At 46.2% G+C, this 23,678-nt stretch overlaps 1 protein-coding gene across 4 annotated transcripts in view; it reads left to right on the plus strand.

The window, feature by feature from the left end:
* Positions 1-23,678, plus strand: part of AK8 (adenylate kinase 8) — a 152,745-nt gene that overhangs the window by 46,139 nt on the left and 82,928 nt on the right. For all 4 annotated transcript variants that reach the window (XM_034929370.3, XM_003822412.5, XM_034929371.3 and 1 more), the window contains exons 6-10: positions 4,203-4,284; positions 4,845-4,916; positions 5,875-6,075; positions 9,608-9,739; positions 17,699-17,788. In XM_034929370.3, coding sequence (XP_034785261.1) covers positions 4,203-4,284; positions 4,845-4,916; positions 5,875-6,075; positions 9,608-9,739; positions 17,699-17,788 — 577 coding nt within the window. The remainder of the gene's footprint in view (positions 1-4,202; positions 4,285-4,844; positions 4,917-5,874; positions 6,076-9,607; positions 9,740-17,698; positions 17,789-23,678) is intronic.

Consider the following 23,678-nt stretch of genomic DNA (forward strand, 5'->3'; position numbering starts at 1 on the left):
GAGCGCTGGTGGCCTAGGGCTCACTCCAGAGCCCCCCACCTTCTTCTTTTTAGATTTTCACATCTGCACCAGAATGACACTCCAGTGAGGCCAGGCTAATTAGGGAGATGTTCCTCATTTTGCTGCATTTTTCCTGTGTAATTGGAAGTCCCGCTTTCTCCAGTGAAAAGTCAGTGAGAGCTGTTCCCCTGAATAGTTCTAAAAGCTTTGGACCACATACTGATATCTGCTGCAAATTTATGGGTGAGATTATAATGATTGCTCAGTAATGCAATATTAAAAGCAGAGGCCTTTCTCAGTGCTGAGCAAAGATGGAGTTCCAACCTTCCAGCTTCAAAAAGGGACTAAAACAGAATTACCAGCCCTTGTACTAGAAGCAGCAATCAGTGGGCTCACAATCCCTCCCCGTCCAAATAAAGGAAAAATAAGGGGGTATGAATTTAGCTAAAGTTCAGAAAATGTTGGTTTGGCTTCCAGAACTGTGAGGGAGCTGTCAGACGCTGCGTCTCCTGGTTCTGCTGGTGTTGCTCACGTCTGTAGATGTTTGCTCTTTCTAAGAGCTGCAGCCCGGCGCTTGGCTGTCTATAACAAGGACTTGAGGGAGCAAAAGACTGTTAAAAGTTGTTTTTGCACTTTTGCTTCATTAGTTCTAGAAACCAGGGGTTCCGTGGCTGTGAGTCTTCCTGTATAATTCAAGAAATTAATGAAAGCTTGCTGGATTTTTCCAACAGTCTTTAGGCTGTAAATTTGTTTAGGTTTTTTTTTTTTTTTTTAAACTGGAGGCTACTGGAACCTAAATATTTTAATATTGAAGAAATGCAGGCCTTTTTTTTTTTTTTTTTTCAGAGACAAGGTCTCACTGTGTCACCCAGGCTGGAGTGCAAGAGCAGGATCATAGCTCACTGCAGCCTCAAATTCCTGGGCTAAGGGGATCTTTCTGCCTCAGCCACCCAAGTAGCTGGGACTACAGGTGTGCACCAACGCGCCTGGCTAATTTTTAAAAATCTTTTTTGGTAGAGTAGGGGGGTCTCACTATGTTGCCCAGGCTGGTTTGAAATTTCTGGCATCCAGCGATCCTCCTGCCTTGGCCTCCTAAAGTGCTGGGATTTCAGGCATGAGCCACTGCATCCAGACCACCTTTTGGTTTGTTTTTAAAGAAAGACATCTTTTACAGTCGCCCACACTGTGTCTGTCGATCAGGTGATGTGGACGTGAGTGACCTGGAGGCTGAGTCCATCCATGTCAGTCCATCATCTGACCTTAGAGCAACTGAGTCTCACAGTGGCTGAGAGGGAGGGCTCTACAGCAAGCGGGGGCTCCCAGCGTTGACTCCCAGTTGCCTGACCCCGCTTCCTACAAAATGGAGACTTAAAGCAATTCGCTGCTTTCTTTCAGTCTCTTCCAAAGCTCCCTTTACTAATTTACCTGGACATCAAGTCTAAAGCATTACATTGTGTGTGTGTGTGTGTGTGTGTGTGTGTGTGTGTGTGTAACTCTAGACTCATGGGACTTGAAAGGACTTTAGAAATTGTTTATTGTGAACATTGCTGAGGGACATAAAAAACAACTTAAGCACATGAGACAATAATGCATTGACTTGATAGTGTAAAAATGTCAGTTTATCGTGAATTGATCTACACATTTAATGTTGTTCCAAAATCCTAGTGGAATTTCTATTTGGGAACTTGACAACATATTTTTAATGTTTACCTGAAAGATCTTGCTTTGAAAAAAAAAAAGAAGGGAAAGCGTATTTTACTAGACATTATGATAACTTATAAAACAACAATTTAAACAGTTAAATAAAAAGAATTTAACAATCTACAGGCAGAAAGAGGCCAGAGCCAATGTCGTATCAGCATTTAGACTGTGATAAGTGTCCTCAGAGGGGAAAAGATAGGCTGTATTGTGGGTGAGTTTGGAACAGGTGGTGAGCCATAAGGAAACAGAGTAGATCACAGCCCTATAATATTCGCACACTGGAATGCAGCCCTATTACACAAATCATTACTATTTACATGTAAAGAGTAAAAACACAAGAACACAATTTAAAGGCAAGTGAATATGTATCGGCTTTTGCAGGGGGGAGGGTGTTTTATGCATCCACACAATGCCAGAATCCAAAGACGAAAGCAGTGATTGATTTGGCCACAAACTGGTGTGTTGAAAGCAACACCACACACAAAATGAAAAGGCTGCAAGACAAACTGCTGAAAATATTGGCAACATAGTTTGCCTCAAAGGGTTTGTGGTAGTGTTTGCCAAATGGGTTCTTAATATGTAAAGAGCTGTTGTCAATAAATAAAAGGATGAAACCCCAAGGGGAAAGTAGATAGATGACACAAATGGACATTTTGGAAAAGAAAAAAAAAATCCAAATAGCTAACAAACATACTGAAAAAATACTGAACCTCATTAATGATCAAAGAAATGTAAATTAAAGCAGCAGTGGTATACTGTATTTTGCTGGACAGATTTTTTTCCCCTAGATAATGCCCAACATTGGCAGAGATGCAAGGAAACAGATGCTTTGCCATTGGATTCATAAACTGGTGAGCCATTTTGTGGAGCGATGTGGCAAAATGTATCAAAAGTCATAAAAGAAGGTATCAACTTTTAGAAATTTATCTGAGGATGTTTGATAGGCATCGAGATGCATATACAACATTGTTTATAATGGTGGAAAACTGGAGTCAAACTGAGCAATATGAGCAACAATATGGGATCAGTTAACATCAAGTCAATTCATACAATACCAGGCAGCTGTGAAAACTTCTATGCAAGGAGCACTTTGTGACATGGGAAAACGTTCATGAAATGTTTTTGCTAGAAAAGAACAGATTACCAAACAGTGTGTACAGTGTGGTTCCCCTCCCCACAACCCCCAGCCACCGGGAAAAAAGGTATCTGCACTTGCTGCTTGGAAGGAGATATACCAGAATGTTGACAGTGGCTTGTTTGGGTCTGAGGTGTTACCAGTGACTCTTATTATTATTTCAGCTTTTCAATATTTTCCACACAGTGTACAATGATTGTATATTACTTTCACAATTGGATTTAAAGAGTTAGTAAAGGCCAGGCACAGTGGCTCACGCCAGTAATCCCAGCACTAGGGAGGCTGAGGCAGGAGGATTGCTCGAGCCCAGGAGTTCAAGACCAGCCTAGGCAACGTAGCAAGACTCTATCTCTATAAATAAATAGTAAAAATAAACCTCTAAACCAGTTCCCTAGCTGTACCAAGAGGGGGCTGATGGGTGAGGAATTTCAATCCTGTAACAAGTTAGCCGCAGAGTAGAAACTGGAATTATCGTCCAGGGTTTTTTTTTTTTAAGAAAAGTGGGGTGTTCCTGCAGATATATGGGGCAGAAAATGGAAACAAAAGCGGGGTTTTGTTTTCACCCTGGTCTCAGGAATCTCTCAGAAACTGTCTTTAGGAAATTATCCAAAATGTGGAAAGCGCTGGATGCACAAAGATGTTCATTGAGGTATTATCTATGATAGTGAACACTGCCCGCAGTTGAAATGTTCATTTGTGGACATAATTAAGTGGCTGTGTACATTCTCTTGGTGGGACATTGCACAGCCGTTGATAATGTGGACAATGAGGAGCCGTGCAGATATGAAGAGATGCTTGTGGTCGCTATTGTGTGGTAGAAAAAAATCAAGATGTAGGCCAGGCGCAGTGGCTCACGCCTGTAATCCCAGCACTTTGGGAGGCCAAGGTGGGCAGATCACCTGAGGTCAAGAGTTTGAGACCAGCCTGGCTAACATGGTGAAACTCTGTTTCTACTAAAAATACAAAAAATTAGCCGGGCGTGGTGGCACACGCCTGTAATCCCAGCTACTTGGGAGGCTGAGGCAGGAGAATTGCTTGAACCCAGGAGGCGGAGGTTGCAGTGCGCCGAGATTGTGCCATTGCACTCCAGATTGGGCAACTAGAGTGAAACTCCGTCTCAAAAAAAAAAAAAATCAAGATGTAAAATATATATGTTATGATTATAATCACCAAGATATGATTCGGAAGGGAATATAATAATATATTACAAAGTAGTTTTTAAAGAAGGGTGAGGTAGCTATCAGAAACATTTTTTTTTGTCTTAAAAGTTCTAGTCTTTCTATAAAGCTATTATATTCCTTTTAAAATAATTCCAAAAAATCTAAAACTCAAAACAGATGAGCACCTCTCTGAATCTTCTGTCTAGGGCTGGATTCTGGATGGCATCCCTGAGACGCGTGAGCAGGCTCTGAGGATCCAGACCCTGGGGATCACACCCAGACACGTCAGTGAGTAGCTCCCAAGGGTCCCCCACCTGCCAGAGCTGCAGCCCCAAGGGGTGGCCAGTGAGTGCCCCACTCATGCTGCCTGCTCCTGACCTCAGCCCAGGCACCGTCTGAGACCCAGCAAGGAAGAGGACAGCACAACTGAATTTTTCACAGAGCTAAATATATTCAGGGCTGGTTCTTAAGAAAAGTGGGGTTTTGTTTTCAGCCTGGCGATTCCTTGTCTCAGGAAGGAAATGCATATTCTATGCATAGCATAGAATGCTATGCAAGCATTTAGTGCGCACAGAGATGCCCATTGTGGCGTTATCTGTGACGAGGGAAATTGTTAACAGGCAGAACTTTCCGTCACGGGCCGTGCTCTGTCCCGACGTTACGCTGTTTGTGTTTGGGTGCGAGAAGACCTTTCTCTTAGGAATTCACGGGGATGGGAGATGATTGTTGTTTTAATGTCATTATACAGAAAAGCAAAAAACCTAAAGCAAGTATTGGTCCGTGATATTCGAATGTGTGGCACCCGCTGCCCGACATGCCTGGTTTTGCTCCTTTTCTTCTCTGCCCAGTCGTGCTGAGTGCTCCAGACACGGTCCTGATCGAGAGAAACTTGGGGAAGAGAATCGACCCTCAAACTGGAGGTATGGCTGCGGCCACCCCCACCCAGCCCCATGGGGTTTCAGAGTCCATGGTGATGACAGCCCGTCTACCATTTCCTGACCTCGCATTCTGCTCTGGGCACCCACAGAGGGACACGAGGAAGGCTGCCACAGGCTGGGCTCTGAGCTGGAAGACACTGGCAAGGGTACATTCTGGTAGATGAGGAAATGGAGGCCTGTGTAGGCTACAGGAGGAGACTTTCTTGTGGCAGAACCAGAATAGAGTGTGGGGGGTCATGCCGGGCACCTGGGCTTGGGGCCCACACAGGAGCCAGGGGACATGTCTGCCTCTCCCTGGGACAAATTATGTGCCCCCTTGACACCCCTCATTCTTTGGTATGTATACAGGAGAGAGAGGCATGAGCATTACCTGGGAGAATTGGCAGGTGTTGCAGGGGACGGGGCCCTTGAACTGGGCCTTGAAGACCAGGCAGTTCAGCAAGGGGCTGGCGGGAGGATGCGGGGAGACGGGACTGCCCTTGATCGTCCGGACCTCGCGCTGTGTTGGCAGATAAAGCTGGGTTTGTGGATCCCTAACTCTGCCCCTTTCTGGCTGTAGACATGGGATACCTGAGACTCAGTTTTCTTATCTGTACTTGAGGATGAAAATACCAACCTAATGGGTGATGGGATGGCTGTGAGGATGAAATGGGAGTCTGCAGGTGCCTATCAGAGTGCCTGGCACAGAGTAAGTGCTCAGAAGTTCACGGCAGCCCTTGCCCTGGGTCCTGTTCTTATATTGTAACAAGAATAATAGTTAAGAGCAGGCTCAGAGTAGCTGGAAGTGCTGGTGTTGAGCAACGGTGTCCTGCCGTGGTCAGCCACACCCCAGGAATGTGTAGGGCCTGGCCTCCAGGACAGCAAGCACCCCAGCCAGGCACAGCAGCGCCCACAGGGCCCCTGCATGGCCATTTCTAACTGTGCACCTCTCTCCTTGCAGAGATTTATCACACCACCTTTGACTGGCCACCCGAATCTGAAATCCAGAACCGTCTCATGGTGCCAGAGGACATCTCAGAGCTGGAGACGGCTCAGAAACTGCTGGAGTATCATAGGAACATCGTCAGGGTCATTCCCTCCTACCCCAAAATCCTCAAAGTCATCAGTGCTGACCAGCCATGTGTGGACGTCTTCTACCAGGGTAAACACAAGCAGGCAGCCCCACCCTGGACAGACGGCCAAGGGCTGGGCTCGCTGTGCCTTCTACCACTTTGTCCCTTATTCTGGTAGTGGCCAGTGTCTGGGACATGCCTGGGACCCTGGGAGTCAAGACACAGATGACCCGGGTTCCCTGCCCAGAAATGCATGTGTGCAGAGCCCCTGGGGGTACCCCACTTGGAGAACCTGGGCTAATGTCCCACACTCAGATGTGGTCACATCTCTGGCCCACAGCAGATTTGGTGGTGGTGGGGTCGGGAGGAGGAGAGGCAAGGGATGGGGTGGGAGGGACATGGTAGCAAGAAGTTTGAGCCTGACCTTGAGGGAGAGGAAAGAAAAAATATATAAAGATTAAGACAAAAACAAAACCACCACCACCACACACAACACAATAAAACACACACACACAGCACAGGTGGTATGCTTCATTTAGGATGGAGATACATGGCCCCGCGCCTGGCACTGCGTTGCTGTCCACAGCAATGGCCGATGTTCACAGCAGCTCGGGAGCCACTGCGGGCAGCCTGTGTGAGGTGCGGGGACGGCTGAGCTGAGCAACGTGTTCAAATCTCAGCACCGACGCAGCCCAGCTGTGCAGCCTTTGGCAATTCTCCTAACTCCTCGGAGCCCTAGTTTTGGCATCGCTAAAATAGGAACAAAACTTGTGCCCTCCTCCCAGGCATAGGTGAGGATTAAATGGGATTCTCCAAATCACGTGTCCACAGCCACAAGCCCAGTTCTGGCGCAGAGAAAAGCCTCAATAAACATCAGACGTCATAGCTCCTATCATTGTTCAACACCCTGCCCAAAAAGGCAAGGGCAAGGTAGAATAATTCTATCCCCAAACAGCTGTATTATCCTTTTCAAAAGTCTTGCTGAGCTTCAGTCATCTCAAAATCCAGTATCTCAAAATCCAGTCACCTCAAAATTACCCTTCCACGCAGTGTCGGGTAAATGAAGCGTTTACGATGGGAACATCACAGATATTTAAGACACTTGACAGTTTACAAAGTCCTTTTTTTCGTATATTCTCTCAAAACTCTCCAAGAAAAGTCCTGTTTTGCCGGGGAGGTGGTTTTGAGCTCCCTCAAGCCCTTCCCTGCTGACTTTCCCAGCACCTTCTCCTGCTGGTAGACTCGGTGCGTAAACCTCATTGCTACACTGAGCTCGGAGATGCGGTGTTTGCCGGCGTGGATTGAACAACCTCGCCCTCTGAAGGGAGCAATCAGCCAGCGGGTGGGTTAGTAGAAAATGTCGCTACTTAAAGAAGAAATGCCAGGCTTATGATGTCTTATAATTTTCCAGTGATTTTGCATCTCGGAAGGGTCGTTAGTAACAAACACTGCACTCTTAAGATAAACAACCACAACATTTATCTTATGCCATGATTCTGAATTTACACATTAATTACTTCCAAATTACTTAATTAAATTTAAAAGTTCATATGATCGTTCATAAAGAATTCATGCCTGGAATTGTAAATAAAAATGTGAGTGTCTGAATATTAATTATTATTAATTAATAATGCAGAGAGATAAATTGAAAATTGGAATGCAGAATTCTCTCTGTGTTGTTTTTCTAATCTCTCTGCAGTGCATCCAGCAACCACATACTTTTAAAAAGAATAATTAGATGTTGAGACTGTCTGGGGGATCATTACTTCTAATTAACTTAGTTATTTACTGTAAATTAAGCATCATTTGTAAGCAGGCTGCTTTGCCTGTAGTATTTGTGCTTTTCAGATGCACGGGATTATGGAAGGTCTGAGAATAAAGAGAGCCTCGCCTGAGTAGCTTCCTTTGGGCTTCTCTCAGTGGAGGAATGGTACCCATGGCGGGTGGTTTGGGAGAGTTGCCCCAGCTCTGCCAAGTCTCAGCCTAATTGGCTCATCTGTAAAATGGGACATGAATAACGCAACCCTCATGGGATTGTTGGGCCAAAGAAAAGAGATGGTGCCTATAGAGTATTTGTCGTAGCAATTAGTACATGCCATTGATGATGCTGATCACAACCTGGAAAAAAGTCCATTCTAACTCATCTCTGCCTTCTAAAAAGAGGGGACTGTGCATCTCTAATGACCCTTCCAATTTAAAAGTCCTGCAAAGATTTGAGAGTTCAGGATTTTCACAATGAACATATCCCAGCGGTTCACAATCGGGGGCAGTTTTGCCCCCACCGCAACCCCGGGGATATTTGGCAATGTCTGTAAAGGTTTTTTGGTTGTCATACCTTGCGGTTGTGCTGCTGGCACCTAGTGGGTAGAGGCCAGGGATCTACCTGCAGTAGATCCTCAACATCCTGCAGTGCCCAGAACAGCCCCGCAACAAAGAATCTTCTGGCCCCAAATGTCAGTAGTGCTGAGGATGAGGAACCTGCCTGGTTCCTGGGTGGCATGTTCCTGAAGGAGGCACGATGGCCTGGCCCCTCACCCAGCATAGCACCCACCGCAAGGCACATTGGTAAAGGCAGACTGACAGGAAGGTGTAACGGGGCCACCCCTGGCTGACTTTGCACAGGACAGTCTGGGGCCTTGGCAGGAGGGGGAAGGTCTCCCTGGGGAAGGATACCCTGTTTTGAACGCTGGGGTGGGGGCTGGCACAGGTCCGTGCCTCATCTGTGGGCATCTCTCCTGCCTCAGGTGCCCGAAATGCTGCCTTTACAGCCTCATTAGCCTTTTCTCACAGCTCCCTGTTTCTGAGCTCCAGCGGGAGGTGACCTGGTTTGATGTTCAGTAGCTTTGCCCTGTGGCTTCTTGGCATCTGGTGCCCCCCATGGTGCAGGTGGCCTCATTGTTGGAGACACTCACCCCATCTCCTCACTTCTTTGTTCACCAAATGCCAGGGGCACACCACAGGCCAGGGCCGTGCAGCTACATCTGGCCACTCCTGTGACCTCTTTGATCACTACCTCTTTGGAGAGTCGCAACAAAGTTGGTGTCACCAGAGTACAGCTGCACAAACTACTCTCCACCAATTCGAGTCCTTTAGAAGTCCCTGGGCACTGGGCCCCCAAGTGGCTGGATGCGTTTATCAAAGCCTGTGTCTGACATTCAGGTGCACCTAGCAGAAAGCCAGCGTGCACTTCTAGGAGACCAGCCTAGTTCCGCGGCTTCCAGTTGGGAAGCTCAGCCCGATTCAGTAGGAAAAGCCACCCACCCTATAGAGAGTGCTATCGTGTCCTGGGACCAGCCTCCCAACTGCAACACAGCCAGCCCTAGTTCAGCCTGGAAGGAAATGCAGACACCTGCCCGTGTTTAGACGCCTGTGTTGAGAGGAATCCAGGGCGGCGCTCCAGGGTGGCTTCTGTGGACTTCACTACTCGCTCCCTGCCTTGGTGCCCAGGCCTGCCACGTAATTCTTTTCCCTGCCTCTTCGCCAGATGCACAGAGGGCTTCCATGGTGCTGTGAAAGAGAAAAAGAGTTACTGCCGTTAAAAGAGTCAAAGCAGAGGGGCTGCAAGCGGGTTTCCTGTTCTCTAGGACCTGAGTTTATTATCCTCATATCCTCTCTTTCCAGCTCTGACCTATGTCCAAAGCAACCATCGTACTAATGCCCCGTTCACCCCGAGGGTGCTGCTGCTCGGGCCTGTGGGCAGTGGGAAAAGTCTGCAGGCCGCCCTCCTGGCCCAGAAATACAGGCTTGTCAACGGTGAGTGCCCCAGGCGCTGGGCTGCCCAGCTTCGAGAGCCTTTCCCTGCCTCCTGCCCCTCCTCCCCAGCTCTCATTTTATGGGGGGTGGTGTGGGGGGGGAAGGGTCAGTATCACTTCTCTTTCTGGCTCTTTGTTCTTAACCATTTTCTGTGAGTCCATCTTTGCAGGAATTTTCTTCCTCCCGAAGAATATTGCCATAAAAACGTTAACCACTAAAAACATGTCCACAGCCCAAAGAGACAGAACATTTTTCAGTCATCGTTTTTTATATCCTTTGGAGCGGGGGGTTTGTCTGTGCTGTACACCAGGGGTGGCTCCCATCTCACCCCTGCCATCTCCCCTGAAGCCTCGGCTCCTGCGTAATAGGAATGTGCTGTTTATTTATTTTCTCTGGTCTCATTTGGTGCCCCCAACCCAGGTCAGTGTGTTTACAGGCAGACAATTTCTGAACCAGAGGAAGACTTCTCGCTCCGCACAGTTTCAATAAATATTTTACCAGGAAGAGAGAAAATATTGAAATCAGCTCTCCAGGTCTTTCCCGGGGTGGTCCCAGGCGGTCTTGGATGCCAGCTTGTGTTCAGGAGGATAAAGGGATGGGAATCAGGAAGAAACTGTAGCAGAGACACACTGCCAGGTTGAAGGGAGTTAAAAGCACTGCCCCCACGCACACCATGCTCCACAAACCTAAATAGCCTCTGCTGTATTTACTAAGGAAACGAGACCTGCACCCCCAAATATATGCATATGCATCCAACCCCCCCAAATTATACAGGCATACCATATGACTATAGAGAGGGAATACAAACAAATATATGGACACACACAAATATACGTACAAATATATGTACATTTTTGTACATTTGTATGTATATTTGTATATACATACACATATACATATATACATACAAATATACATATATGTATATACATACATACAAATATACATATATGTATATACATACAAATGTACGTATATATATGTATATGCATACAAATATATGTATATACCACCCCAGAAGGATCAAGTTTTGAATAAAAATGCTTCTCAGTTAGGCCTCCTCCAGCTTACAATTCTAAAGCCACTGAGACCAGCAAGGAATCCATGACAAAAGTCACACCCCTAAAATGAAGATAGGGACCTGAACAATTATTCTGCAAATTTGATTACTATGGAAAATTAATCAGGACATTTAGAATAAAAAATGCTTTTCCTTGAGTCCATTTTTTAAAATAAATTATTTCAATAATTCCTTCTTCTTTTGATTGTTCCTCTTAAGAGAATTATAAGACGAAATTTCCAGCAGTGTTAGGGATGGCTTCTTTGTTCCGATGACCAGCAGTCTACCTGTGGCGGCATCACTTGCTTACGTAAGCGTGTGCCCACATCGTTACGGGAAGGGACAGAGTGAGCGTGGAGGGGCACTCGCGGTGGAGGGAGGGTCTGAAAACACGACAGCAATACTTTAATGCAGTGCAGGGCTTTATGGAAATAATTGTCTCGGTGCTCTGTTTTATGATGCAGACACTCTCATTCAATAAAAGGTTTTTTTTTTTAATTTAAATTGCGTTCAGCACACCAGCCATGAAGAGATGAAATTACCTGCCTAGATTTTTCCAAAAATGAAAATAGAAAAGCTCATCATGGTTTTTGCTTGTTACCTAAGAGCCATGATGGGCCTCTTTTAGATAATTAAGCATTTGGAGACTATCTCAGAAAGTTCACATTTCTCAAAGGTGTTCTTGATAAATACAAGATGTCATGAGATTTAAGTAAACCCACTTAAGAGACCTAAGGCAGGTAGCCTTGAGATCTCTCTGCAAATGCGTGTCTGAACCCAGAGCTCCGGGCGCTGTCTGCTCCGCTGCGGCCATCCGCTCGCCTGGTTCTAATCTTCACATCTGTGAATCTCTCAGCCAAAGGAAAATATCTCCAAACCAACAAAAAACAGACAGCCCCCACACTCACTCCCACAAAGTTCATCAGGAGACCTCACTTAGGATGATGGAAGTATATACGGACACAACTTTCTGAAAGGCGAAAGCCACTGTTGGTTAAAGCACTAACTGCGCAAACCCTGTGACCCTGGGATTTAACTCCTAGGAGTTTATTCTGCTCCAACACTCAGATATGTAGCGAGAGATGTGGCAGAAGCATAATGAGAAACAGAGGCAACCTCTAACTCTGTTAATAAGCAGGTTTGTGAAATAAGTTGTGATAAACCCGTGGAATGGATTGCGAGGCAGCTGTTAAAAATAAACCTGTAAAGTGATTTGATGTCGGTGATACATGGCTAAATAAGGGAGGGGCAGAAAACAATTGGCTCAGCAGTATCCAGGGGGTGACCTCATTTTTGTTCAAAAAAGCATGTTAGTTTATGCTCAGAAAAAGCATGAAGAAATATCCATACACCAAACTGCTTATCTCGGCAGAGCTGTGGATTATACAATTCAGATTTTTTTTTTTTTTTTACAGTGAGCATGAATTCTTTCCTTCCTTCCTTCCTTCCCTTTGTCTTTCTTCTTCTTTTTTTTTTTTTTTTTTCGGGTCTTACTCTGTCACCCAGGCTGGAATGCAGTGGTGCAGTCATGGCTCACTGCGGCCTCCAACTCCTCAAGTGATCCTCCCGCCTCAGCCTCCCAAGTAGCTAGGACTACAGGTGTATGCCACCATGCTCAGCTAATTTTTTTTTGTAAAGACGGGAATCTCTCTATGTTGCCCAGTCTGGTCTCAAATTCTTGGCCTGAAGCAATCCTCCCACCTCAGCCTCTGGTTTCTTTTTTGACTTGTGTACTATTTAGAATACACCTTGCTTAATTCCCACATATTTGGGGATTTTCCTGATTGCTTTATATTCTTGATTTCTAATTTAATTCTATTGTGGTAAAAGAACATACCCTATGTGATTTTGATCCTTTGAAATTTGCATATATGGTCTATACTGGTGAATTCCAAGTGTACTTTAAAAAATAGGTATTCTGCATTGTTGGATATAGTGTTCTATAATATCGATTAGGATAAGATGTTTGAAATTTTTAATCAAATTTTGAAATTCGTCTATGTCCTTAATGATTCTCACTCTACTTATTATGTCAGTTATTGAGAGAGGTGTGTTAAACTCTCCCAACTCTTTTATTTTTAATTTTTTACAATCATCCAGCCCAACATTTAAAAAATCTCCCAACTCTGAATTGTGGATTTGTCTATTCTCTGCAAGTTTTTGCTTCATGTAATTTGTCATTAACTGCATACTGTCACACCTCAGTATCCATGGGGGATTGGTTCTAGGACCTCCCTTGGATACTGAAATCCGAGGATGTTCCAGTCTCTGATACAAAATGGCGTAGTATTTGCATATAACCTACATACATTCTGCTATACACTTTAAATCATCTCTAGATTACTTATAATACCTAATATAATGTAAATGCTATGCAACAGTTGTTATACTGTATTGTTTAGGGAATACTGACAAGGAAAAAAGACTACATGTTCAGTGCAGACGTAATTTTTACCCCAGATATTTTCAATCTGTGGTTGGTTGAATCCATGAGTGTAGAAACTATGGATATGGAGGGCTGACTGTATACAGTAAGGATAGTTATATGTTATTGGTGAAATGACCCTTTTATTGCTAGGAAATGTTGCTTTTCCTCTCTAGCAATACTCATTTTCTTGAAGTCCACTTTGTCTGATGTTAATGAAGTTTCTCTAACTTTCTTATGATTCGTGTCTGTATGATATACCTTCTATTCTTTTTCTTTTAAACTATCTGTGTGTTATAGTCTAACTATGTGTCTTATAAACAGCATATAGTGGGTCTCACTTTTTTTTTTTTAAGAGACGGGGTCTTGCTCTGTTGCCCTGGCTGGAGTACAGTGGTGCAATCATAGCTCATTGCACCCTCAAACTCCTGGGCTCAAGTGAACCTCCCGCCTCGGCCTCCACTGAAGTTACAGGCATGAGCCCTCAAGCCTGGCCTGTTTTTTTGTTTTGTTTTGTTTTCTACCTGTGTCATCTGTTCTTTGTTCCTCCTTTCCTGCCACCTTTTGGATTAACCAAGTATTTTTTAGTAATCCATTTTCTTTCTTCTATTTCCTTTTTAGCCATATCTCTTTGCTTTATTTTGTTAGTGGTTGCTCTAGGGATTAAATATGCATATTTTGCTTGTCACAGCCTATTTTGAGTGAATGTTACACCTCACCATGTATGATATCAGAGCCTTGCAGCAGTAGATTTTTCCATTTACCTTACTTCTTTACAGTTGACATACATTTTACTTCTGCGTCTGTTATAAACCCTACAATATATTGTAATTATTTTTGTTTTAAATAGTCATTCATCTTTTAAAGAAGTGAAGATATAAGGGGGGAGAGACTTTTATATGTACCCACCTATCAGTACTCTTCACTCCTTGGTTTAGATCCAGGTTTCCATCTGGTATCATTTTCTCTCAGCCTGAAGAACTTCCTTTAACATCTCTTGTAGTGAAAGTGTGCTGGTGACAAATTTTCTCAGCTTTCATAGCCTGAAAATGACATGATTTCATCTTAATTTTTGAAGGATGTTTTGGCTGCATATAGAAATCTATGTTGACAGTTTCTTTCTCTTAACACTTTAAAGATGTCATTCTATTGTCTTCCGGCTTGCACTTCTTCTGATGAAATCTCAGAGGTTATTTTTACCATTGTTGCCCTACATATGAAGCACTCCCCTTGCCCTCAGCTGCTGTTAATATTTTCTCTTTAGCTTTCAGCAATTTGACTATGATGTATCGAAGTGTGACTTACTTTGTGTTTGTTCTGCTTGGATCTCAGAGATTCCTGGGTGTGTGGGCTGAAATTTTTAATCAAATTTTGAAGTTCTCCTGTCATTATCTTCTGAAATCTTTTTTCTGCCTGCCTCTCTTCTTTCTGGAACTACAGTTCCACATATGTTAGACTGTCTGGTATTGTCCTCTAGGTCTCTTAGATTTGGTTCTTTTCTTCCAGTCCTTTCCCATCCCCCTCTTTGCTGCAGTTTGGCTACTTCCTATTGCCTCTTTTATCCTGTCTTTAAATTCACTGATTGCAGCACACCTAGTGATTTGTTTCATTTAAGATACTGTATTTTCCAGGTCCAGAATTTCCATCTGGTTCTTTTTCACAGTTTTCCTTTCTCTGCTGAGATTCTCCATCTGTTCACTCATTTTAACTATCTTTTCCTTTAAGGTTTTAAGTATACTCATAATAGCTGTTTTAAAGTCCTGGTGTGCTGATTCTGACATCTGTGTCATCCCCGATCTGATTCTATGGCCTGTTTTCTCTCCTCATAGGAGTCACATTTTCCTGCTTTTTTGCATGTCAAGGAGCTTTTGATTAAATGCTAGACATTGTGTTTCTCACATTTTTGAAGGTCCGGATTGTGTCATCGTTCTGCTTTAAGAGTATTGAGTTTGGAGGATTAACTCCATCCTACTGAAGCTTATTTTCAGGCTTTGTTAAGTGGGACTAGAGTGTTCTTACTCTAGGGCTAGAGTATCCCTGCAGCTAAGGTCTGCCCTTTCTGGAATCTCAGCTGAATGTCCGGGGTGTTCAGCAGGGTCTGTCACTTTGGTTGTCAGAATGCCAGCATCTCCCAGCCCTGTGTGAATTTCCATTCAGTTCACAGCTTCCCAGTAGCTTTTCTCTACCAGGCCTCTGGAGTCTCACCCGGCACATGTGCAGCTTCATATTGGCCAAAGGCTCAGTGAACCCCTATGAGATTTCTGGAACTCCTTCTGTGCACAGCTGCCTCCTCTCCCTTACCCTGTTCTACAAATTCTGGCCATCTCAGAGCTCCAGTCTTTGTTGCTTCCACCCAGTGAGACTGCTGATCTGTTTGGGCTCCACTTCTCCTGTGCCATGATTTGAGAAGTGCCCATAGGTAGAAATCCAGGATGACTATGGGGCTCGTTTTGTATGTTTCCTGCCTCTCAAGGATTACAGACCTGTCTCTCTGTTGTCCAATGACTCTAAAGAATTGCTTCATAGATTTTGTTCAGTTTCACAGCTTTCTATAAGGAAGTTAAATATGATACCTGTTACTCCTTCATGGCCAGAACTGGAAGCTAAGCATGGGTTTGATGTCACGCAGACCTGGGTTTGGACCCCAGCTCTGCCCCTTAATGGCTCTGTGACCTAAAGCAGGTTATTTCATCTCTTTGAGCCTCAGTGTCTTTACCTAAGAAACTGCAGGTTATTGTGAGGACCAAATAAAACAAAGCACACTTAGCACAGTGCTTGGCACACAGAATTGTCTCAGTTCTCAGCAGCTTTTTTTTTCTTTTCTTTTTTTTTTTTTTTTTTTTTTTTGAGACAAAGTCTCCCTCTGTCACCCAGGCTAGAGTGTAGTGGTGCCAATCTCTGCTCACTACAACCTCCGCCTCCTGGGCTCAAGCAATTCTCCTGCCTCAGCCTCCCAAGTAGCTGGGATTACAGGCTTCCACCACCACACTGGGCTGATTTTTGTATTTTTAGTAGAGACGGGGTTTCACCATATTGGCCAGGCTGGTTTCAAGCTCCTGACCTCAAATGATCCTCCCGCCTTGGCCTCCCAAAGTCCTGGGATTACAGGCATGAGCCACTGTGCCTAGCTCCCAGCAGCCTTTATTCTCACTTATATGTCCTTTGCTGGTGAGGCTGCCAACCACATTGGATTAAATTAAATGACAACTGCTGTCATTTACATAGTGAATTAAGCGTATCGTTATTGAGGAATAAATCCCTGGTGATGGTAATTTTGTTAAACATTCATGCTATCCAGTTAACTTTAGGATGTTTTTTGGTCTCCTTAGTATAGGCAGAAAACTTCTTAGCCCTAAAGGTAAGAAAGCCAAAAGCGTGCAGTGAACAATTCATGAAAACATAGTTTAAATCTTCTGGCTTTGGCTAGGAAGGACTTTCACAGCCAAGGAGGAGGTAGCCTGTGTTTATTCACTCATGCTTGTTGCCCAGCACCTCCTATGTGCCGGCCCTGGCTCAGGGCTCGAGACACAGTGGGGCCAGAGGCAGGTTCCTGCCCAGGGCAAGCAGGTGTCCAGAGCGGGGCAGCCGCCACTGGCCAGGTGACTGCAGCGTGGTACCTTTTTTTCTTTTTCTTTTTCTTTTTTTTTTGAGACGGAGTCTTGCTCTGTTGCCCAGACTGGAGTGCAGTGACGCGATCTTGGCTCGCTGCAACCTCCACCTCCCAGGTTCAAGTGATTCTCCTGCCTCAGCCTCCCCAGTAGCTGGGATTACAGGTATATGCCACCCACCTGGCTAATTTTTGTATTTTTAGTAGAGACGGATTTTCACCATGTTGGCCAGGCTGGTCTTGAACTCCTGATCTTAAGTGATCTGCCTGCCTCAGCCAAAAAGCTGGGATTACAGCCACATGGTGCCCTTTAATGATGAGTCAGCCCACTTGGAATATGAATCTATCGTATTGTGTGGCCCCACCATCCCATGGAGATGCCCTGCCAGCTGGAAGGGCTGTGGAAGCAACACGCTGCACCCCCTCTGCTGTGTAACAAGGGTGCGAATGTGGACGCACTTGAGGCACATCGCCCAGAGATGAGCAGCCCCCGGCCAGAACGCTGATCCTCCGCAGCACCCCAGAGGGCGCCGAGTTCTGCGCAGCAATTCCAGGTGCAGCGAGGCCCTGCAGGGCTCCTCTGTGGGCAACATCCTCGTTAGTGTCTTCCCCATGCCGTCCATTTTTAATGTGTTCTTTGCCAAATGCATTCCTTTTCATTCCACCTCTCCCTTTTCTTTATTTCCCGGCTCCTTTTTGATATTTACTTTTACTTGGACACATACCCACACACAGAAAAACCCTTTTATGCTTTTTTCAGTGACCTTTTTTTCTTTCCCTCAGCAGGCAGCACTGGGGGTTCTTTTTTTCTCATCCTTCCTCCTATTTAAAATTTAATGGGTGTCTTTCTGTTCCCCTCTCCTTCAGTCTGCTGTGGGCAACTGCTGAAAGAGGCTGTGGCAGACAGGACCACGTTTGGCGAGCTCATCCAGCCCTTCTTTGAAAAGGAGATGGCAGGTAGGCCACGTTCCCACTAACTGTCACGACCTTACAGGCTCCAGAGAGAACTTTCTTTTTGTGCGGCTCTCTGAACATTCAGGGGCTCAAAATTGGGGAGAACAGCCGGGAAATGGAAATTGGGTTTTCTTGTGAGCAAAGGCTCTGCTGCCTGCTTCCGGTAAGGCCTCTTGGTGTCTGAGCCCGATCCCCAGTGAGGTGAGTTTGTGGATGTGGGGGGGTTATCCCTGATGGTTTAGGATGTTCCTATTTCTCAAGACGGTTGGCTTTTCATAACTGGTACCATTTAAAATTGAGAGCCAGGAGAGGCCACAGACCTCCCCACATCCTTTTTTTTTTTTTTGAGACAGGGTATCAATCTGTCACTCAGACTGGAGTGCAGTGGTGCAGTCTCAGCTCACTACAGCCTCAACCTCCTGGGCTCAGGTTATCCTCCCACCTCAGCCTCCCAAGTAGCTGGGACTACAGATGCATGCCACCATGCCTGGCTCATTTTTTGTATTCTTTGTAGAGGTGGGATTTCTCCATGTTGCCCAGGCTGATCTTGAACTCCTGGGCTCAAGTGATCCTCCTGTTTCAGCCTCCCAAAACGCTGGGATTACAGTTGTGAGCCACCACTTCCTGCCCCCACATCCTTTATTTTTTGGTATATAAAAATACTGTGGGCAAATATTCCAATTTAATCAGCACTTAGAAGCCAGAAGTTTCAGACAGCTTTGCAGATGTGAGTGTTGACCGGCATTTGTCCTCAGCAGTTAGATGCTCGCCTGTTTGACAGGCGAAGCAGGACCAGATCCTCTTCCCAGGTGCCCTCTGTGATCCACAGTCTGAAAGCTTTCCTAGGATCTGACCCACAGTAAGGGCACCTTTGGGAGCATTCTAGTCAGGCTTCCTGAGTCCACGAAGGAGCCTCAGAGAAGGGACTGAGCTGCTGAGGCCACACAGCCAGTTGGCGGCTGGGCTTCTGGGGATCCTGCATCTGTCTCTTCCCTGGGGCAGTGAATTTCCCAGTCACGCACCCACACCTTCCTCCCCTGCTCATGCTGCAGCTCCTCCCAGCAGTCAGTGCACACCCACTTATCAAGTCTGTTGTGAACACGTGCTTATTGTGAAGAAAATGAATTCCAGAAGCAGCTGCCATTATAGTGAGCAGTGCGGGCATTGGCTAGGAATCCTCCTGGTGGAAGCTTGTGGCCTTCTCCTACCACTTTCTACATGGAGCAGGTTGATGAGGAGGAAGCACATGAAAACAGGCTCTGTCCTCCCAGCCATCCTGTGCTTGGGCCTCCCGGGGAGATGTCCTGGCCAGCCCTCCCAAGTCCCTCCTTAAGATGTCCTAGTCCGCGGGGTGGAGTTCAAGAATGTGGAGTAGGAGCCGTCAGACGCAATGATCTGTGTAGGTGCAGGGCAGTGAGCGGGTCTGGTCCTGGGTGTCTGTGGTGGCCACAGAATGAGGTGATCTGTGTAGGTGCAGGGCAGTGAGTGGGTCTGGTCCTGGGTGTCTGCGCTGGTCCACAGAATGAGGTGGAGGTAGGAGGCACCAGGGAGGGTGAAAACCAGCACGAGCTCTTATGCTTCCCAGTCTGGTTCAGATTCCAGCGCTGCCCCCACCAGCCATGTGGCACCAATAAACCGCCCTGCCCTTCTCGAAGCCCCAGGCTTCCCGGTGACAGGATGGAGGTAGAGGTCCCTTCCTGCAAGGTCGTCCTGAGGAGCAGCCCTCATGCACATGCACAGGGTCTGGGAGGCCACAGGGCAGCTGCTGCTCTTCAAATCCACCTAGCGGCCGGGCACGGTGGCTCACCCGTCATCCCAGTGGGCACGGTGGCTCACCCCTGTCATCCCAGTGGGCACGGTAGCTCACCCCTGTCATCCCAGCACTTTGGAAGGCCGAGGCGGGTGGATGTTTTCAGCTCAAGAGTTCGAGACCAGCCTGGCCAACATGGCAAAACCCCATCTCTACTAAAAATACAAAAAAAAAAAAAATTAGCCACGTGTGGTGGTGGGCGCCTGTAGTCCCAGCTACTCGGGAGGTTGAAGCAGGAGAATCGCTTGAACCCAGGAGGCAGAGGTTGCCGTGAGCCAAGATTGCACCCCTACACTCTTGCCTGGGTGACAGAGTGAGACTCAGTCTCAAAAAAAAAAAAAAAAAAAGCCACAGTAGCAAGCAGCAGCAATGGCGGGGTACCAGTCACATCCTCAAGCATAATTTCTCTCCATTTCTCTCCAAATTCCCATTTACTGGGATGGGAATTAGCACCCTAAAAATGAGTGAATGTGATACCAAATTAACCTAATGTATATAGTTTCAAGGGTTGCTAGTAGTATTCCACAGTATGCCTGGAAGATAATTTAATTCCCCACTAACAAGCATAGTGGTTCAGAAACAGAGACAATGGCCAAGCAGCTGAGGTAGTGCCAATCGGCCAACACCAGGGAGGGGTCTGCAGGAATTCTTTGACTCTTCTTGCAGCTTCCTTGTCCATTTGAATTTTTTTCAAAATATAAAATTACAAAAATAAATATTTTGGTGGTTTCCAGATTTGCAGTCCTTCAATAATACTAAAATGCACACTCTTGTATGGAGAAACATCCCTGGTGATCTTATTAGGATACCCTGAGGCCTGAGTCAGCGGTGATGCCCATGAACAGTGGCAGTGGTGATGCTGTACTGCCATACGCTCCCACCATCAGTGTGCGAATGCTCATTCCCTGCCTGTCTTTGCCATCTCTGGGTACTGCCAGTGTATTTGTCTTCTGTTACTTCATAACAAATGTCATGGTTTAGAACAACACAGATTTATCTTGCAGTTCTGTAGGTCAGAAGTCCTGAAATCCAGGTATTAGTAGGGCTGTGCTCCTTCCTGGGGCACTCGAGAGGATTTATTTCCCTGCCTTTTCCAGCTTCTGGGGGCCATCCCCATGCCTTGGCTCGTGGCCCCTTCCTCTGTCTTCAAAGCCAGTAGAGTAGCATTTTCCAATCTCTCTCTCTCTGACCTCTGCTTCTGCTATCACACCTCCCTCTCTGACTCTGACCCTCTTACCTCCTTCTTATAAGGACCCTTGGGATGACCCAGAACGATCCAGGATCATCTCTTCATCTCCAGATCCTTAATTTAGTCCCCTTTGCAGAGCCCTTTTTGCCATATCAGGGAACATATTCACAGGTGCCAGCGATTAGGATGTGGACATCTTTTTGGGAGGTATTATTCTGCCTGCCATGGCCAGCCATTTGAATCTTTGCCACTTTGTTATGTGACAAAACATGTATTTATTTTTAATTGTGGTCTTTTGATTGTCGGTGAGGTTGGTAAAGTTGAACGTATTTTCATAAGATAATTGGTCACGTGTGTTTTATCGTTGTGAACCACCTCTCTATAGCCCCGGCCTATTAACTGTTTTTCCCTTTGCCCATTTTCCAGTTAAGCAATTTTCTGTCCTAATTGCTTTGTCAGTGCTCTTTGCATATTAGGGTTGTTTACGTTTTTCCATTAATTTTTCTTTATACTTACATTCTATATTTTATCTCTGTTTCAAGTCACGTTATAATTTTGTAGTTTTAGCAATTGCTTGGAAAGAGAACAGTGACTCATCGCGGCCCTTTAGTTCTCAGGCATCGTGGGATGTCACGGTCGCCAAGAAGGTCATATGAGGATGTTGGTTTTTTATGAGGTCACGGAGCACTCAGCCTCCTGGTTTCCTCATCTCCTCTCTCCTCACCATCTGACAGCACAGTCTTATCTTCCTCGTCTTATAGGGAGTCGGGCGTTTACAGATCCTTAATTAATCATCAGATATGGGCACCATTTTGCTGACTTATTCAAACTGTATCTTTTGAGTAAATGGGACCTATTGTTACTTCCTCTTCGAGAGACAGAAATGAATTTGCTTGAATCAAAGCACGTCAACTTTGTACAGAGCCGGCTTAATTCATCCACCACTAAAAGCAAACCCAAGAGTCCTTTCAAAGGTGGTCCAGGCGCAGAGTCGTTTTTGTGTTTGTTTTTTGTTATTTGGGGATGCAAAGGAGGCTGACGGCACAATTCCCAATTTTCTATAAAGTTAGCGAGACCCGGATCACTTCGATCTTCAATGTTTGATGCTAAATTTTTTCTTCCACAGTTTTTTGTTTATTTAGACTATGTACCTCTATACTTTCGCTCTTCCTACAAAATTAAAGACACAACAACAACCAATATCATATCTCCCTAACGGAAGCAATAAATTCTGTCATTTCACTAATCCTGATCTCGCAGGGATAACAAAGAATGCATTTACATTCATAACCACTAACAGGGTCTCATTAGTGGGCTGTGGAGAAGCTGCCGAGAAAACCAAAGCGCTCAGCTCGCAGAGCAGGAGCCCTGGAACCACCCAGGTCTGGCAGGGGCCCACTTCACCGCCAGCTGAAACAGGAAGAAAATTTAAATCATTCTCGACAGAATTTGGTTTTGAAGGAAAGGTCAAGCTGAACAGGGAAACTCTGCCTAGCCGACCACAGCCTGCTTATTTATGAATAAGCCCAGCTGGCTGAGGCCCCCTCCTTCCCGAATTGAGCACTGGTGACGTCTGTGACTTAGGGGTCCCCTAGCCTGCAGGTGTACCCCACTGTTTGGGCTTGAGGGGTGGTGATTAACCACATCCCTTCCCCTCACCCTGAGTTCTGAACCCGATAGGAGACAGACCTCAGAGTTTGCTGAGAGCATAGAATGGATAATGTGGCTGAGAACCCAGGTCACAGTTGGGCTTAACGTGCCCTTCGGAGGCCAGGCCTGGAGACAAGCCACCCATTGTATGGCCATACTCCAGTGGTGGGGACAGGGAGACGGGCCCCCATGCTTGCCCCAGGAAGAGCCCTGACTGAGTGGAGGCAGATGCGGAAGGAAATTCCTCTGCACTGTGGGCCAGGGCCTGCCAGCGGGAGGATGGGAGAGCCGGAGGGACTCGGCCTGTCTTGGAGTGACTCCCCGCTCTGGGGAAGAGGGAGGCCACAGGGTGAAGGGAACAGTGGAACTCAGCTTCCGAACACTGCCCTGCAACCAGAAGGACCTGCCCTGCCTCCTGAAACTGGAGGACATGCTGCTGTATCCCCTGAGGCTTTCGGAACTTCCAGAAGAGGAGCTGCTGGTTGGTGCTCTCCCATATACCTTTGGGGAGTCCTTGGAGACATCCCAGATTCCCCTTTTCAATCCTAGGTCTGTTTCAGATATCTCCGTCCTGGGTGCCAGCAGCATTCCTGGGAACATAGGAAAGCACCCAGTCACTCCCCTGCCTGTTAGGAGTTTTCATCTGTAAGGTTCAGGAGCTCAGCAAGTGAGATTATCGTAAAGACATGGAGACCTCATCGCCATGGGGCAGAGGCCCCTAGCATCTCTGAGCTTGCAGGTGTCACTGCCAGAACACCCTACCATCTAGCCACCCAGTGCAGAAAGCCCATCCCCACCACTCCCCGAGCCAGGCACTATAGATTCTTCCTGGGTACCCCCTCATTGCCCTGGTGGGTACTGGACCTCCTTCCCTGGGGACTCCGCCCTGCCTGTGCTCCCGGCTGCTGGCCTTCTGCTGGTCTTTCACTGGGACCCCTGCCATTGCAGACTTGTGCTTTCTCTCCACTCACCTTGGAGCTGCGTGCCCCAGAGATGTGCGCTTTTGTTATTGTGCATCCCTGCCACCCTCACAGTCACCATCACCACCATCACTGGCTCAGCCAAATAGATCCAGATGTCGTCTTTTCCCCGTGGAGCCTCTTGCTCTTATCCCCACTCCAGGCCTCATGATGTTATGTCCCAGCCGTGACCTCTGCAGACTTAGTTATGTTCTTTTTTTGTCCTCACAGGTGCTGCCAACACCTCCTTCTTTCGAATCAGCAGCAAAATTAATAACTGTACTG

Source organism: Pan paniscus, chromosome 11, assembly GCF_029289425.2.
Source record: "Pan paniscus chromosome 11, NHGRI_mPanPan1-v2.0_pri, whole genome shotgun sequence".
NCBI classification, from domain to species: domain Eukaryota; kingdom Metazoa; phylum Chordata; class Mammalia; order Primates; family Hominidae; genus Pan; species Pan paniscus.